Raw genomic sequence first — 16207 nt, 5'->3', positions numbered from 1 at the left:
CCAGTCTTCAGGAGGACCACCATATCCCCTCTCCAACCCAGTATTCAGGAGGCCCACCATATCCCCTCTCCAACCCAGTCTTCAGGAGGACCACCATATCCCCTCTCCAACCAGTCTTCAGGAGGCCCACCATATTCCCTCTCCAACCCAGTATTCAGGAGGCCACCATATCCCCTCTCCAACCCAGTCTTCCAGAGGGCCACCATATCCCCTCTCCAACCCAGTCTTCAGGAGGACCACCATATCCCCTCTCCAACCCAGTATTCAGGAGGCCACCATATCCCCTCTCCAATCCAGTATTCAGGAGGCCACCATATCCCCTCTCCAACCCAGTATTCAGGAGGCCACCATATCCCCTCTCCAACCCAGTCTTTAGGAGGCATCCCTCTCCAACCCAGTATTCAGGAGCACACCATATCCCCACTCCAACCAGTCTTCCAGAGGACCACCATATCCCCTCTCCAACCCAGTATTCAGGAGGCCCACCATATCCCTCTCCAACCCAGTCTTCCAGAGGGCCACCATATTCCTCTCCCACCCAGTCTTCCGAGGACCACCATATCCCCTCTCCAACCCAGTCTGCCAGAGGGCCACCATATTCCCTCTCCAACCCAGTCCTGCCAGAGGGGCCACCATATTCCCTCTCCCATCCAGTCTTCCAGAGGGACCACCATATCCCTCTCCAACCCAGTCAGCCGGAGGACCACCATATTCCCTCTCCAACCCAGTCTGCAGGAAGACCACCATATTCCCTCTCCCATCCAGTCTTCCAGAGGACCACCATATCCCCTCTCCAACCCAGTCTGCCGGAGGACCACCATATTCCCTCTCCAACCCAGTCTTCAGGAGGACACCATATCCCCTCTCCAACCCAGTCCTTCAGGAGGCCCACCATATCCCTCCTCCAACCCAGTCTTCCAGAGGGCCACCATATCCCCTCTCCAACCCAGTCTTCAGGAGGACCACCATATCCCTCTCCAACCCAGTCTTCAGGAGGACCACCATATCCCCTCTCCAACCCAGTATTCAGGAGGCCACCATATCCCACTCTCCAATCCAGTATTCAGGAGGCCACCATATCCCCTCTCCAACCCAGTATTCAGGAGGCCACCATATCCCCTCTCCAACCCATATTCAGGAGGACCACCATATTCCCTCTCCAACCCAGTCTTTAGGAGGCCCACCATATCCCCTCTCCAACCCAGTATTCAGGAGGCCACCATATCCCCTCTCCAACCCAGTCTTCCAGAGGACCACCAATATCCCCTCTCCAACCCAGTATTCAGGAGGCCCACCATATTCCCTCTCCAACCCAGTCTTCCAGAGGGCCACCATATTCCCTCTCCCACCCAGTCTTCCAGAGGACCACCATATCCCCTCTCCAACCCAGTCTGCCGGAGGACCACCATATTCCCTCTCCAACCCAGTCTGCAGGAAGACCACCATATTCCCTCTCCCATCCAGTCTTCCAGAGGACCACCATATCCCCTCTCCAACCCAGTCTACAGGAGGACCACCATATCCCCTCTCCAACCCAGTCTACAGGAGGACCACCATATTCCCTCTCCCACCCAGTCTGCCAGAGGGCCACCATATTCCCTCCAATCTGGATGGGAAGCTTTATTGTCCTTATTCAGAGAAGTAATCCAAGCCTCACCCTCAATGTTCATCACATTTTTCTCCAATATAGAATGCTCTGCTCTCTCCATGGGCCATAATCGTGGGTAGGCTTACCCCTAGTTCTCTCCAAAAGTCTTGGTCCTGGTTGGGTGTGTCACAATAGCTATAACCCCCCCCCCCAATTCTAACAGAGCATACGTCTGCACCCCCCCCCCCCAATTCTCACAGAGCACACAGATGTCTCCCCCAGTACTCACGGTGAAATATTTGAGTTTGCGGTTGTGTAGGTGCATGATATTTGTGCAAACCCCATTCAGGAAGTCCTGGGAATGGGAGACGAGAACCAGAATTCTCCGGAAGCTGAAAATAAGAGAAGAGACTGACTGAGGAGGGCGAAGGATAGAAGAGAACAGACCGTCACTAAACGTTTTATCTGGGAATTCAGACAGCGGACAGCTTTATAGACAAGAGGGACTCACGATCTCAGCTCCTCCTCCAGCCACACACACGCCTCCAGATCCAGGTGATTGGTGGGCTCATCCAGAAGTAACATGAATGGCCGGATGAACAAAGCCCTGAGAACAAAGAGAAGGGTTCAAAAAAGGCACAGACCACTCCCCACAAACAGAGACCACTCCCAAAAACAGAGACCACTCCCCCAAACAGAGACCACTCCCCCAAAACAGAGACCACTCCCCCAAAACAGAGACCACTCCCCACCACAACCAATCTGCCCAATACCTGGCCAGAGCAACTCGCATCCTCCATCCACCACTGAAATCCTTCAGCTTCTTCCTCTGCATGGCTGGAGAGAAGCCTAAACCATGCAGAATGCGAGACGCCCGCACCTCCGATTTGGCAGCGTCCAACTCCTCCAGCCGCTCGTAGATCTCCAGCAGCTTCTCGCACTCCGCTACAAACACAAGAAGACAGGAGGGGGAAAGAGGATGAAAAAAAAAGATGGTGGACCGATTCTACAGACCAACAGGGACTACTAGAGAGGGTGGGCAGGAGAGGATGCCCCCAACATCCCACCATCTTCACGCGCCAAGCCCCCCCCCCCCCCCAACATCCCACCATCTTCACGCGCCAAGCCCCCCCCCCCCCAACATCCCACCATCTTCACGCGCCAAGCCCCCCCCCCCCCAACATCCCACCATCTTCACGCGCCAAGCCCCCCCCCCCCCCCCAACATCCCACCATCTTCACGCGCCAAGCCCCCCCCCCCCAACATCCCACCATCTTCACGCGCCAAGCCCCCCCCCCCCAACATCCCACCATCTTCACGCGCCAAGCCCCCCCCCCCCCAACATCCCACCATCTTCACGCGCCAAGCCCCCCCCCCCCAACATCCCACCATCTTCACGCGCCAAGCCCCCCCCTCAACATCCCACCATCTTCACGCGCCAAGCCCCCCCCCCCCAACATCCCACCATCTTCACGCGCCAAGCCCCCCCCCCCCCAACATCCCACCATCTTCACGCGCCAAGCCCCCCCCCAACTTCCCACCATCTTCACGCTCCAAGCCCCCCCAACATCCCACCATCTTCACGCTCCAAGCCCCCCCAACATCCCACCATCTTCACGCTCCAAGCCCCCCCAACATCCTACCATCTTCACGCTCCAAGCCCCCCCAACATCCCACCATCTTCACGCTCCAAGCCCCCCCCCCCAACATCCCACCATCTTCACGCTCCAAGTCCCCCCAACATCCCACCATCTTCACGCTCCAAGTCCCCCCAACATCCCACCATCTTCACGCTCCAAGTCCCCCCAACATCACCATCCTCACACGCCAAGCCCCCCCAACATCCCACCATCTTCACGCTCCAAGTCCCCCCAACATCACCATCCTCACACGCCAAGCCCCCCCAACATCCCACCATCTTCACGCTCCAAGCCCCCCCCCCCAACATCCCACCATCTTCACGCTCCAAGTCCCCCCAACATCCCACCATCTTCACGCTCCAAGTCCCCCCAACATCCCACCATCTTCACGCTCCAAGTCCCCCCAACATTTCACCATCTTCACGCGCCAAGCCCCCCCCCCCCAACATCTCACCAGCTTCACGCGCCAAGCCCCCCCCAACATCTCACCAGCTTCACGCGCCAAGCCCCCCCCAACATCCCACCAGCTTCACGCGCCAAGCCCCCCCCAACATCCCACCAGCTTCACGCGCCAAGCCCCCCCCAACATCCCACCATCTTCACGCTCCAAGCCCCTCCCCCCCAACATCTCACCATCTTCACGTGCCAAGCCCCCCCCCCCAACATCCCACCATCTTCACGCACCAAGCCCCCCCAACATCCCACCATCTTCACGCGCCAAGCCCCCCCCCCAACATCTCACCATCTTCACGCACCAAGCCCCCCCCCCCCCAACATCCCACCATCTTCACGCTCCAAGTCCCCCCAACATCTTCACGCTCCAAGTCCCCCCAACATCCCACCATCTTCACGCTCCAAGTCCCCCCCAACATCCCACCATCTTCACGCTCCAAGTCCCCCCAACATCCCACCATCTTCACGCTCCAAGCCCCCCCAACATCCCACCATCTTCACGCTCCAAGCCCCCCCAACATCCCACCATCTTCACGCTCCAAGCCCCCCCAACATCCCACCATCTTCACGCTCCAAGCCCCCCCAACATCCCACCATCTTCACGCTCCAAGCCCCCCCAACATCCCACCATCTTCACGCTCCAAGCCCCCCCAACATCCCACCATCTTCACGCTCCAAGCCCCCCCAACATCCCACCATCTTCACGCTCCAAGCCCCCCCAACATCCCACCATCTTCACGCTCCAAGCCCCCCCAACATCCCACCATCTTCACGCTCCAAGCCCCCCCCCCCAACATCCCACCATCTTCACGCTCCAAGCCCCCCCCCAACATCCCACCATCTTCACGCTCCAAGTCCCCCCAACATCCCACCATCTTCACGCTCCAAGTCCCCCCAACATCTCACCATCTTCACGCGCCAAGCCCCCCCCCCCCCCCCCAACATCTCACCAGCTTCACGCGCCAAGCCCCCCCCCCCCCAACATCTCACCAGCTTCACGCGCCAAGCCCCCCCCCCAACATCTCACCAGCTTCACGCGCCAAGCCCCTCCCCCCCAACATCTCACCATCTTCACGTGCCAAGCCCCCCCCCCCAACATCCCACCATCTTCACGCTCCAAGTCCCCCCAACATCCCACCATCTTCACGCTCCAAGTCCCCCCAACATCTCACCATCCTCACACGCCAAGCCCCCCCAACATCTCACCATCTTCACGCGCCAAGCCCCCCCCCCCCAACATCTCACCAGCTTCACGCGCCAAGCCCCCCCCAACATCTCACCAGCTTCACGCGCCAAGCCCCCCCCAACATCCCACCATCTTCACGCTCCAAGCCCCTCCCGCCCAACATCTCACCATCTTCACGTGCCAAGCCCCCCCCCCCCCCAACATCCCACCATCTTCACGCACCAAGCCCCCCCAACATCCCACCATCTTCACGCGCCAAGCCCCCCCCCCCAACATCTCACCATCTTCACGCACCAAGCCCCCCCAACATCCCACCATCTTCACGCTCCAAGTCCCCCCAACATCCCACCATCTTCACGCTCCAAGTCCCCCCAACATCCCACCATCTTCACGCTCCAAGTCCCCCCAACATCCCACCATCCTCACGCGCCAAGCCCCCCCCCAACATCTCACCATCCTCACATGCCAAGCCCCCCCCAACATCTCACCATCCTTACACGCCAACCCCCCCCCCCAACATCTCACCATCCTCACACGCCAATCCCCCCCATCTCACCATCCTCACACACCAAGCCCCCCCAAACAGCTCACCATCTTCATGTGCCAGTCGTTCGGCCTCTTTCTCCAGCATGGTTCTTTCAGTGTCCACCTCCATCACACAGTGAAGTGCAGTCTTCTCACTGGGTGGCATCTCCCGTGTTAGATGATATATGTCGATGTGCTCTGGTATTGGCACTTCCCGCCCACCGATTGCTGACAAGAGCATCGATTTCCCTGAGGAGAAAAAAGGAGGAAGAAGAGGGAAAGGAGAAGAGGGAAAGGAGAAGAGGGAAAGGAGAAGAGGGAAAGGAGAAGAGGGAAAGGAGAAGAGGGAAAGGAGAAGAGGACGATTCCAGGTCACACACATCATCAATGTAAGGTCACGGTAAAGGGGTCAGTCACCCTCTAGAGGCCGTTTACTAACAGACAAATCAGAGGGGGTTGTCCAGAGACCAAGAAGACTTCAGATTTTATATTTTGGAATACAAGACAAAAAATCCGATTGGTCCCCATAGACAGTCCAATCCTCATTGAGCTGCGTTCCCTCTGCACGTATTTGAGCACACCAAAGCCAGAACTAGTATTTCTCTATATCTGGATGGAGCGGCGAGGGCTTGGAAGCGGCGGTGTTCTGGTGACCACTGTCGCTGGGAGAGAAGGTGATGGATAAATCCAAAATGTGGAGTTGTCACCAGAGGGGAAATCTTTCATTGGGGACACGTCTCAGTGGTCACTGTCTACAAGGAGATTTCCCTCACTTTGGAGAGATTCCACATCACTTCCTGTTATGTCTAAAGGACAGGAAATGAAGGGAAATCTCTTGACAGGGTGACGGCTTTGAACCCTTTTCTACCAAAAATAATGAAAAAGTTCTGGCTTCAGACATGACAAAGATGAGGAAACTTCCAGTTTATTGTGCTGACAATGGGTGCATCATTACCCCTAGACAAGTATGTAGCCAGTGAAGTCACCAACTGTCCCCCCCCCATACATATCACAATGGCGGTCACCTTACCTGTCCCATTGAGTCCAATGAGACCGTAGCGGCGGCCCGAGTTGAGCTCCAGAGTGGTGTCACTCAGCAATTCCTGGCCATGGAATGTCAGAGACATATTGATGATGTGAACGTCGGTGCAGTTCGGATGTGAGGCCAACACACCGGTCACCGCCCGGGCGGCGGCTTTCCGGAGTTCAAACTCCTCCATCTGCTGAGTCACCTCGTCCACTTCTGGAAAAAGAGAAATGAGTGTCACCTTAGTGCGTGTTCACCGAGTGCGTGTTCTGTGTGTTCACCGAGTGCGTGTTCTGAGGACTGCGGTACAGGAGACGTCAGATGAGAACCACCCTCAACCTTCCTTGTAGGCCATCAACTTTTCCCTGCGTTTCATGTATAGGATGGCCGCCACACCGCACGACGACCTCCACCGACGAGGCCGCCGCGCCACGGCCTCCACCGACGAGGCCGCCGCGCCACGGCCTCCACCGACGAGGCCGCCGCACCGCGCCACGACCTCCACCGGCGAGGCTGCCGCACCGCGCGACAACCTCCAGGGCCCTAGGATTCGGGTTGGGCAGCCAGTATTTTCAGATGGAGAGATCAGCGATGACGGCCTCCATACTGATGGGCTTGTACATGCTCAGCCTAGTATAGACCGATGCTGTGTGGCTCCATCTCCCTCATCCCACACACATCCATGGAATAATCCCTCCCCCACACCATTCATACCTTCCCCTCCGCGATCCGCAAAAATGATCCCAGTGACTGAAAGTCATTTCATGTGTGGAAGATCCCAACTTCACAAGAAACACAGAGAGGACCAAAGAGAATAAACAGCCCAGGTAGAGAGAGTGCAATCAGAGGGCGGAGCCAGAGGAATCCAATTCCCCCCATATCACTACTCCCATAGTGAGAAACCCCTCCCCCCATCATTACCCCACAGGGGCCCAATCTCCCCCCCCCAACACTACTCCCATAGGGGCAAACCCCTCCCCCCATCATTACCCCATAGGGGCCCAATCCCCCCCATCACTACTCCCATAGGGGCCCAATCCCCCCTCCACATCACTACTCCCATAGGGGCACAATCCCCCCACCCCATCACTACTCCCATAGGGGCCCAATCCCCCCACCCCATCACTACTCCCATAGGGGCCCAATCCCCCCTCCCCATCACTACTCCCATAGGGGCCCAATCCCCCCTCCCCATCACTACTCCCATAGGGGCCCAATCCCCCCTCCCCATCACTACTCCCATAGGGGCCCAATCCCCCCTCCCCATCACTACTCCCATAGGGGCCCAATCCCCCCCCTTCCCATCACTACTCCCATAGGGGCCCAATCCCCCCCCTTCCCATCACTACTCCCATAGGGGCCCAATCCCCCCCCTCCCCATCACTACTCCCATAGGGGCCCAATCCCCCCTCCCCATCACTACTCCCATAGGGGCCCAATCCCCCCTCCCCATCACTACTCCTATAGGTCCCTTTTAGGAGTAGGGACCTGGGGGGGATGGGTCCCCTATAGGAGTAGGGACCGTGGGAAAAGGATGGGTCCCCTATAGGAGCAGGGACCGTGGGGGGTCCCCTATAGGAGCAGGGACCGTGGGGGTCCCCTATAGGAGCAGGGACCGTGGGGGGTCCCCTATAGGAGCAGGGACCGTGGGGGGTCCCCTATAGGAGCAGGGACCGTGGGGGGGATGGGTCCCCTATAGGAGTAGCGATGGGTCCCATATAGGAGTAGCGATGGGTCCCATATAGGAGTAGGGACCGGGGGGTACTTGGCCCCTGTAGGAGTTGTAGGGATGGGGGGTATTGGGCCCCTATAGGTGTGATCACTACTCCTTTAAGGGCCCAATGCCCCATTCCTACTCACAAAGGGGACCAATCCCAGAGGTCTCTGCTGTACGATTGGTTGGGGGAGGGGGGTCAGGTGATCTCTGGGCGACTCACCCACAGCTGTGATGCCATTGGCCGATTGTGGCTCCACCTCCTCTGAGGCGGTCTCTTCATTATCTTTCTTAGGCCTCTGACGAGCCTTGGCCGCCTCCTTCTTCTTGGCTGCCTTCTTCTTGGCGAGGTCAGAGGGCATTTCTGCAGGTCAAAGGTCACAGGATATGGACAGCCTGAGGAGAGAGAGAGAGAGCGCGTGTCATCGTCCAATCATTACACAGCATCCATATTGCCATCCCCCACTTTCCTGGATGAGGGTTTGGGAGTAGCGGGAGCAAACGCATCATTCCCGCCACCCCCCCCCCCATCATCATCATCATTCCCACCCAAATCTTGATGGTGACATCACAGCCTGATGAGGGGTCCCGCCCCCCCCAAACCTGAAGCCGGGTCCTCTGTGATCTCATCATTCGTCAAAGATTGCCGCAACTGTCCAATCATTACCACTGCCCTGATCCCTCCCAGAGTGTATAACCACGCCCCCCGTCTACACCCCTCCCCACCCCACCCACACCATAACCACCCCCCCATCTACACCCCTCCCCACCCACACTATAACCACGCCCCCCATCTACACCCCTCCCCACCCACACTATAACCACACCCCCCATCTACACCCCTCCCCACCCACACTATAACCACACCCCCCGTCTACACCCTTCCCCACCCACACTATAACCATGCCCCCCCGTCTACACCCCTCCCCACCCACACTATAACCATGCCCCCCGTCTACACCCTTCCCCACCCACACTATAACCATGCCCCCCCGTCTACACCCCTCCCCACCCACACTATAACCATGCCCCCCGTCTACACCCTTCCCCACCCACACTATAACCATGCCCCCCCGTCTACACCCCTCCCCACCCACACTATAACCACGCCCCCCGTCTACACCCCTCCCCACCCACACTATAACCACGCCCCCGTCTACACCCCTCCCCACCCACACTATAACCACGCCCCCCGTCTACACCCCTCCCCACCCACACTATAACCACGCCCCCCGTCTACACCCCTCCCCACCCACACTATAACCACGCCCCCCGTCTACACCCCTCCCCACCCACACTATAACCACGCCCCCGTCTACACCCCTCCCCACCCACACTATAACCACGCCCCCCGTCTACACCCCTCCCCACCCACACTATAACCACGCCCCCCGTCTACACCCCTCCCCACCCCACACTATAACCACGCCCCCCGTCTACACCCCCTCCCCACCCCACACTATAACCACGCCCCCCGTCTACACCCCCTCCCCACCCCACACTATAACCACGCCCCCCGTCTACACCCCCTCCCCACCCCACACTATAACCACGCCCCCCGTCTACACCCCCTCCCCACCCCACACTATAACCACGCCCCCCGTCTACACCCCCTCCCCACCCACACTATAACCACGCCCCCCGTCTACACCCCCTCCCCACCCACACTATAACCACGCCCCCCGTCTACACCCCTCCCCACCCACACTATAACCACGCCCCCCTCCCCACCCCACACTATAACCACGCCCCCCGTCTACACCCCCTCCCCACCCCACACTATAACCACGCCCCCTCCCCACTATAACCACGCCCCCCGTCTACACCCCTCCCCAACCACACTATAACCACGCCCCATATGCACCCCTCCCCACCCTATAACCACGCCCCCCTCTACACCCCTCCCCACCCACACTATAACCACGCCCCCGTCTACACCCCTCCCCACCCACACTATAACCACGCCCCCGTCTACACCCCTCCCACCCACACTAACCACGCCCCCTCCCCACCCACACTATACCCACGCCCCCGTCTACACCCCTCCCCACCCACACTATACCCACACCCCCTCCCCACCCACACTATAACCACACCCCCATCTACACCCCTCCCCAACCACACTATAACCACGCCCCCTCTACACCCCTCCCCACCCACACTATACCCACGCCCCCCGTCTACACCCCTCCCCACCCACACTATACCCACGCCCCCGTCTACACCCCTCCCCACCCACACTATAACCACGCCCCCTCCCCACTATAACCACGCCCCCCGTCTACACCCCTCCCCACCCACACTATAACCACACCCCCATCTACACCCCTCCCCAACCACACTATAACCACGCCCCATATGCACCCCTCCCCACCCTATAACCACGCCCCCCTCTACACCCCTCCCCACCCACACTATAACCACGCCCCCGTCTACACCCCTCCCCACCCACACCATAACCACGCCCCCTCCCCCACCCACACTATAACCACGCCCCCTCGTCTACACCCTTCCCCACCCACACTATAACCACACCCCCATCTACACCCCTCCCCACCCACACTATAACCACACCCCCATCTACACCCCTCCCCACCCTATAACCACACCCCCTCTACACCCCTCCCCACCCACACTATAACCACGCCCCGTCTACACCCCTCCCCACCCACACTATAACCACGCCCCCCCTCTACACCCCCCCCCACCCACACTATAACCACGCCCCCCATCTACACCCCTCCCCACCCACACTATAAACACGCCCCCCCTCTACACCCCTCCCCACCCACACTATAACCACACCCCCATCTACACCCCTCCACACCCACACTATAACCACACCCCCATCTACACCCCTCCCCACCCTATAACCACACCCCCTCTACACCCCTCCCCACCCACACTATAACCACGCCCCCGTCTACACCCCTCCCCACCCACACTATAACCACGCCCCCCCTCTACACCCCCCCCACCCACACTATAACCACGCCCCCCATCTACACCCCTCCCCACCCACACTATAAACACGCCCCCCCTCTACACCCCTCCCCACCCACACTATAACCACGCCCCTCATCTAACCCTCCCACCTACATTAGCTACACCCCTTATCTATAACCTGCCACCCCGACTATAACCCCTCTGCTTATGTAAGCCCCTCCCTCTCTAAGGGCCTATGTGATCTCTGATTGGGTGTCATCACCTAATCAGCTTTTACTGTTCTGACTTTTTACCTTTTCTATGTACCCCTCCCCTATCATCCGTCTACATACACGTCTACGGGCCTTCCTTTATCTAGATACACCACGTCTACGGGCCTTCCTTTATCTAGATACACCACGTCTACGGGCCTTCCTTTATCTAGATACACCACGTCTACGGGCCTTCCTTTATCTAGATACACCACGTCTACGGACCTTCCTTTATCTAGATACACCACGTCTACGGGTCTTCCTTTAGCTAGATACACCACGTCTACGGCCTTCCTTTATCTAGATACACCACGTCTACGGGCCTTCCTTTATCTAGATACACCATGTCTACGGGCCTTCCTTTATCTAGATACACCACGTCTACGGGCCTTCCTTTATCCAGATACACCACGTCTACGGGCCTTCCTTTATCTAGATACACCACGTCTACGGGTCTTCCTTTATCTAGATACACCACGTCTACGGGCCTTCCTTTATCTAGATACACCACGTCTACGGGCCTTCCTTTATCCAGATACACCACGTCTACGGGCCTTCCTTTATCTAGATACACCACGTCTACGGATCTTCCTTTATCTAGATACACCACGTCTACGGGCCTTCCTTTATCTAGATACACCACGTCTACGGGCCTTCCTTTATCTAGATACACCACGTCTACGGGCCTTCCTTTATCTAGATACACCACGTCTACGGGCCTTCCTTTATCTAGATACACCACGTCTACGGACCTTCCTTTATCCAGATACACCACGTCTACGGGCCTTCCTTTATCTAGATACACCACATCTACGGGCCTTCCTTTCTCTAGATACACCACGTCTACGGGCCTTCCTTTATCTAGATACACCACGTCTACGGGCCTTCCTTTATCTAGATACACAACGTCTACGGGCCTTCCTTTCTCTAGATACACCACGTCTACGGGCCTTCCTTTATCCAGATACACCACATCTACGGGCCTTCCTTTCTCTAGATACACCACGTCTACGGGCCTTCCTTTATCCAGATACACCACATCTACGGGCCTTCCTTTATCTAGATGGCAACTCACCTCCTCATAGAAGGTTAGTAGATTGGTTTGGCAAGAACGATTCTTCATGAATCCATGCTGATTACTGCTAATGATGCCGTTCTCATTACTAAAATATTGTATATAGTCCCTGATCATCCCCTCCAAGAGTTTACATACTATTGATGTTGGGCTGACTGGTCTGTAATTCCCAGGGATGGATTTTGGGCCCTTTTTAAATATTGGTGCTACATTGGCTTTTCTCCAATCAGCTGGTACCATTCCAGTCAGTAGACTGTCAGTAAAAATTAGGAACAACAGTCTGGTGATTACTTGACTGAGTTCCCTAAGTCCCCTCGGGTGCAAACCATCTGGTCCCGGTGATTTATTATTGTTAAGTTTCCCAAGTCTAATTGTAATTCTGTCCTCTGATAACCATGGAGGGGCTTCCTGTGACGTGTCATGGAGGATAAACACTGCAGTTTTGGTCACAGGAGGCGGTCCTGTATACGGTGATGGTGGTCTCCGGGAGATCATTGTTATCAGGGGCAGGAGAGGCAACACCCCCCTCCTCCCCGCCGCTTACCAGAGCCGTCCCAAAGAGCTCACACGCAGAAGTGAACACACATGTGATCAGCGCTCTGCGTATGAAAACGAGGTATCACCGCGATCGGGGAGCGAGAGTGATAATTCTATCACCAGACCTCCTCTGTAACGCAAAACGTGCAACCTGTAGAAATTTTTAAATGTTGCCTATTGAAATTTTTGAAGGGTAAAAGTTTGACGCCATTCCCACCAGCGGGTGCAATTCTGAAGCGTGACGTGTTGGGTATCAATTTACTCGGCGTAACATTATCTTTCACAATATGAAAAAAAATAAAAATAAAAAAACAATTGGTATAATTTTATAATGTTATAATGGTATAATTTTATAATATAAATGTTTGAGCTTGTAAGACCGCTGCGCAAATACGGTGTGAAAAAAGTATTGCAACGACCGCCATTTTATTCTCTAGGGTGTAAGAAAAAAAAACAACATATGTTTGGGGGTTCCGAGTCATTTTCTAGCAAAAAAAAAAAAACACAGAGACCCCGGTCCTTAAGTGGTTAAAGAATTTCCTGGGATCTCTTTGCTCTCCTTCACTTATCCAAGACGTCCTCATCTCACCCTTACATTTCTTCCTGCATTCTTTGTAAAGTCTGAATGCTGATGATGATCCCTCAGCCTTGTATTTTATGAAGACCTTCTCCTTTGCTTCTATATACATCTTTACATTGGAGTGAAGCGTCCAGGACCTTTGTTCCCTCTTTACATTACCCAATGGGACGCATCGGCCAATCCATCTCCTCCGTGTTCCTAAGATTTTATCCCGAATGATATCTTCTAGTAAGGTTCTCCCCTCCCCCGACAATCCACTCCGATCACACACTGTCCTCTTATTGGGGGTTACAAATCACCCCTCCCCCAAATATCTATGTACCCCTCCCACAACCTGTGTACCCCAGTTATGTACCCCTCCCCCAAATATCTATGTACCCCTCGCCCAACCTGTGTACCCCAGGTATGTATCCCTCCCCCATATATCTATGTACCCCTCCCCCCATGGGTACCCAAAATATCTATGTACCCCGGATATTGGAGCTCCCCTCCTCCTCTCATACCCCATCCTCCTCCTCTTCCTCCCATACCCCATCCTCCTCCTCTCATGCCCCATCCTCCTCCTCTCATACCCCATCCTCCTCCTCTCATACCCCATCCTCCTCCTCTCATACCCCATCCTCCTCCTCTCATACCCCATCCTCCTCCTCTCATACCCCATCCTCCTCCTCTCATACCCCCGTCATGCCCCATCCTCCCTCTCATACCCCACCACCCCCCCATCCCTCTCGTACCCACCATACCCCATCCTCCCTCTCATACCCCCCCCCCATCCCCCTCTCGTACCCCACCACCCCCCTCTCGTACCCCACCATACCCCATCCCCCCCTCATACCCCATCCCCCCTCTCATACCCCCATCCTCCTCTCTCATACCCCCTCTCTCTTACTCCACCCCCCCTCTCATACCCCATCCTCCTCTCTCATACCCCACCCCCCTCTCTTATACCCCATCCTCCTCTCTCATACCCCACCCCCCCTCTTATACCCCATCCTCCTCTCTCATACCCCACCCCCCCTCTTATACCCCATCCCCCCCTCTTATACCCCATCCTCCTCTCTCATACCCCCTCTCTCTTACTCCATCCCCCTCATGTCCCCCATCCCCCTCTAATTTCCCCCATACCCGTCTCCCGGCCTCCTCACCTCTCCGGATCTCACACTCTCCTCCACGTGCCGCCGGCTCACTGACCAATCACAGCTCTCCTTACTCAGATGCCGGTGGGCAGCGCGGAGCATTGTGGGCGATATAGTTCTCCGCCCCCTTTCTCCGCGGTGACGTACATACAGCGGCACTACATTTCCCGGCATGCCTCACCTCACTTACTGCGCATGTGCAAGAAGGTGACAGCGGGAGGCGGAGCTTCATCTCGCGTCCCGACCAGCGGCAAAGGGGGTGTGCCTGCAGGCTGGAGCTCCGCCCTCAACATGAATCATATGACCTCCGCTGCTTTTTTTTTTTCATCAACTTTAATAATTTCTCCGCCAGAGACAATTCTACAAACCTAGGCCTGAAAATTCCATAACCCCCTTCAATGTCACAGAGACCCCCCCAAACACGACAGAGACCCCCCAATATCACAGAGAACCCCAAATATGAGAGAGACCCCCAAACACGTCAGAGACCCCCCAAATATCACAGAGACCCCCAAATATCACAGAGAACCCCCAAATATGAGAGAGAGACCCCCAAATATGAGAGAGACCCCCCAAATATAACAGAGAGACCCCCAAATATCACAGAGAACCCCCCAAATATGAGAGAACCCCCGAATATCATAGAGAACCCCCAAATATGAGAGAGAACCCCCCAAATATAACAGCGAGACCCCCAAACATGACAGAGACCCCCAAATATCACAGAGACCCCCAAATATAACAGAGTGACCCCCAAATATGAGAGAGACCCCCAAATATCACAGAGAACCCCCAAATATGAGAGAGACCCCCAAACTATCACAGAGACCCCAAATATGAGAGAGACCCCCAAATATCACAGAGAACCCCCAAATATGAGAGAGACCCCCCAAATATCACAGAGAACCCCCAAATATGAGAGAGACCCCCAAATATCACAGAGACCCCCCGAATATAACAGAGAGACCCCCAAATATGAGAGAGACCCTCAAATATCACAGAGACCCCCCAAATATTAGAGAGACCCCCAAATATCACAGAGAACCCCAAATATCACAGAGACCCCCACCAATATGAGAGAGACCCCCAAATATCACAGAGAACCCCAAATATCACAGAGACCGACCAAAATATGAGAGAGACCCCCAAATATAAGAGAGAACCCCCAAATATGAGAGACCCTCAAATATCACAGAGAACCCCAAATATGAGAGACCCACAAATATCACAGAGAACCCCCCAAGTATGAGAGACCCCCAAATATCACAGAGACCCCCAAATATGAGAGAGACCCCCAAATAAGAGAGATGACCCCCAAATATCACAGAGACCCCCAAATATGAGAGAGACCCCCAAATATGAGAGAGACCCCCAAATATCACAGAGACCCCCAAATATCACAGGGAACCCCCAAATATCACAGAGAAACACCCAAATATGAGATAGACCCCAAATATCACAGAGACCCCCCAAATATGAGAGAGAGACCCCCAACTATCACAGAGAACCCCCCGAATATAACAGAGAGACCCCAAATATGAGAGACCCC

General features: G+C 55.9%; 1 protein-coding gene across 1 annotated transcript in view; it reads right to left on the bottom strand.

Annotated features, from left to right (window-relative positions):
* The window catches only part of ABCF2 (ATP binding cassette subfamily F member 2), a 22684-nt gene extending 7863 nt beyond the window's left edge, over window positions 1-14821 (bottom strand). Inside the window, 7 exon segments of the mRNA XM_077493677.1 lie at window positions 1878-1980; window positions 2100-2195; window positions 2362-2533; window positions 5459-5641; window positions 6423-6635; window positions 8357-8529; window positions 14668-14821. Of these exon segments, the coding sequence (XP_077349803.1) occupies window positions 1878-1980; window positions 2100-2195; window positions 2362-2533; window positions 5459-5641; window positions 6423-6635; window positions 8357-8495 (906 nt within the window). The 5' untranslated portion in view covers window positions 8496-8529; window positions 14668-14821.
* Between the last annotated feature and the right edge of the window lie 1386 nt (window positions 14822-16207).

Source organism: Lithobates pipiens, unplaced genomic scaffold, assembly GCF_037356315.1.
Source record: "Lithobates pipiens isolate NorthernLeopardFrog02 unplaced genomic scaffold, aLitPip1_a1.2 Scaffold_19, whole genome shotgun sequence".
In the NCBI taxonomy this organism is placed as follows: Eukaryota; Metazoa; Chordata; class Amphibia; order Anura; family Ranidae; genus Lithobates; species Lithobates pipiens.
Note: the sequence above shows the minus strand (reverse complement) of the source record. Positions and strands in the feature narration are given on the sequence as shown.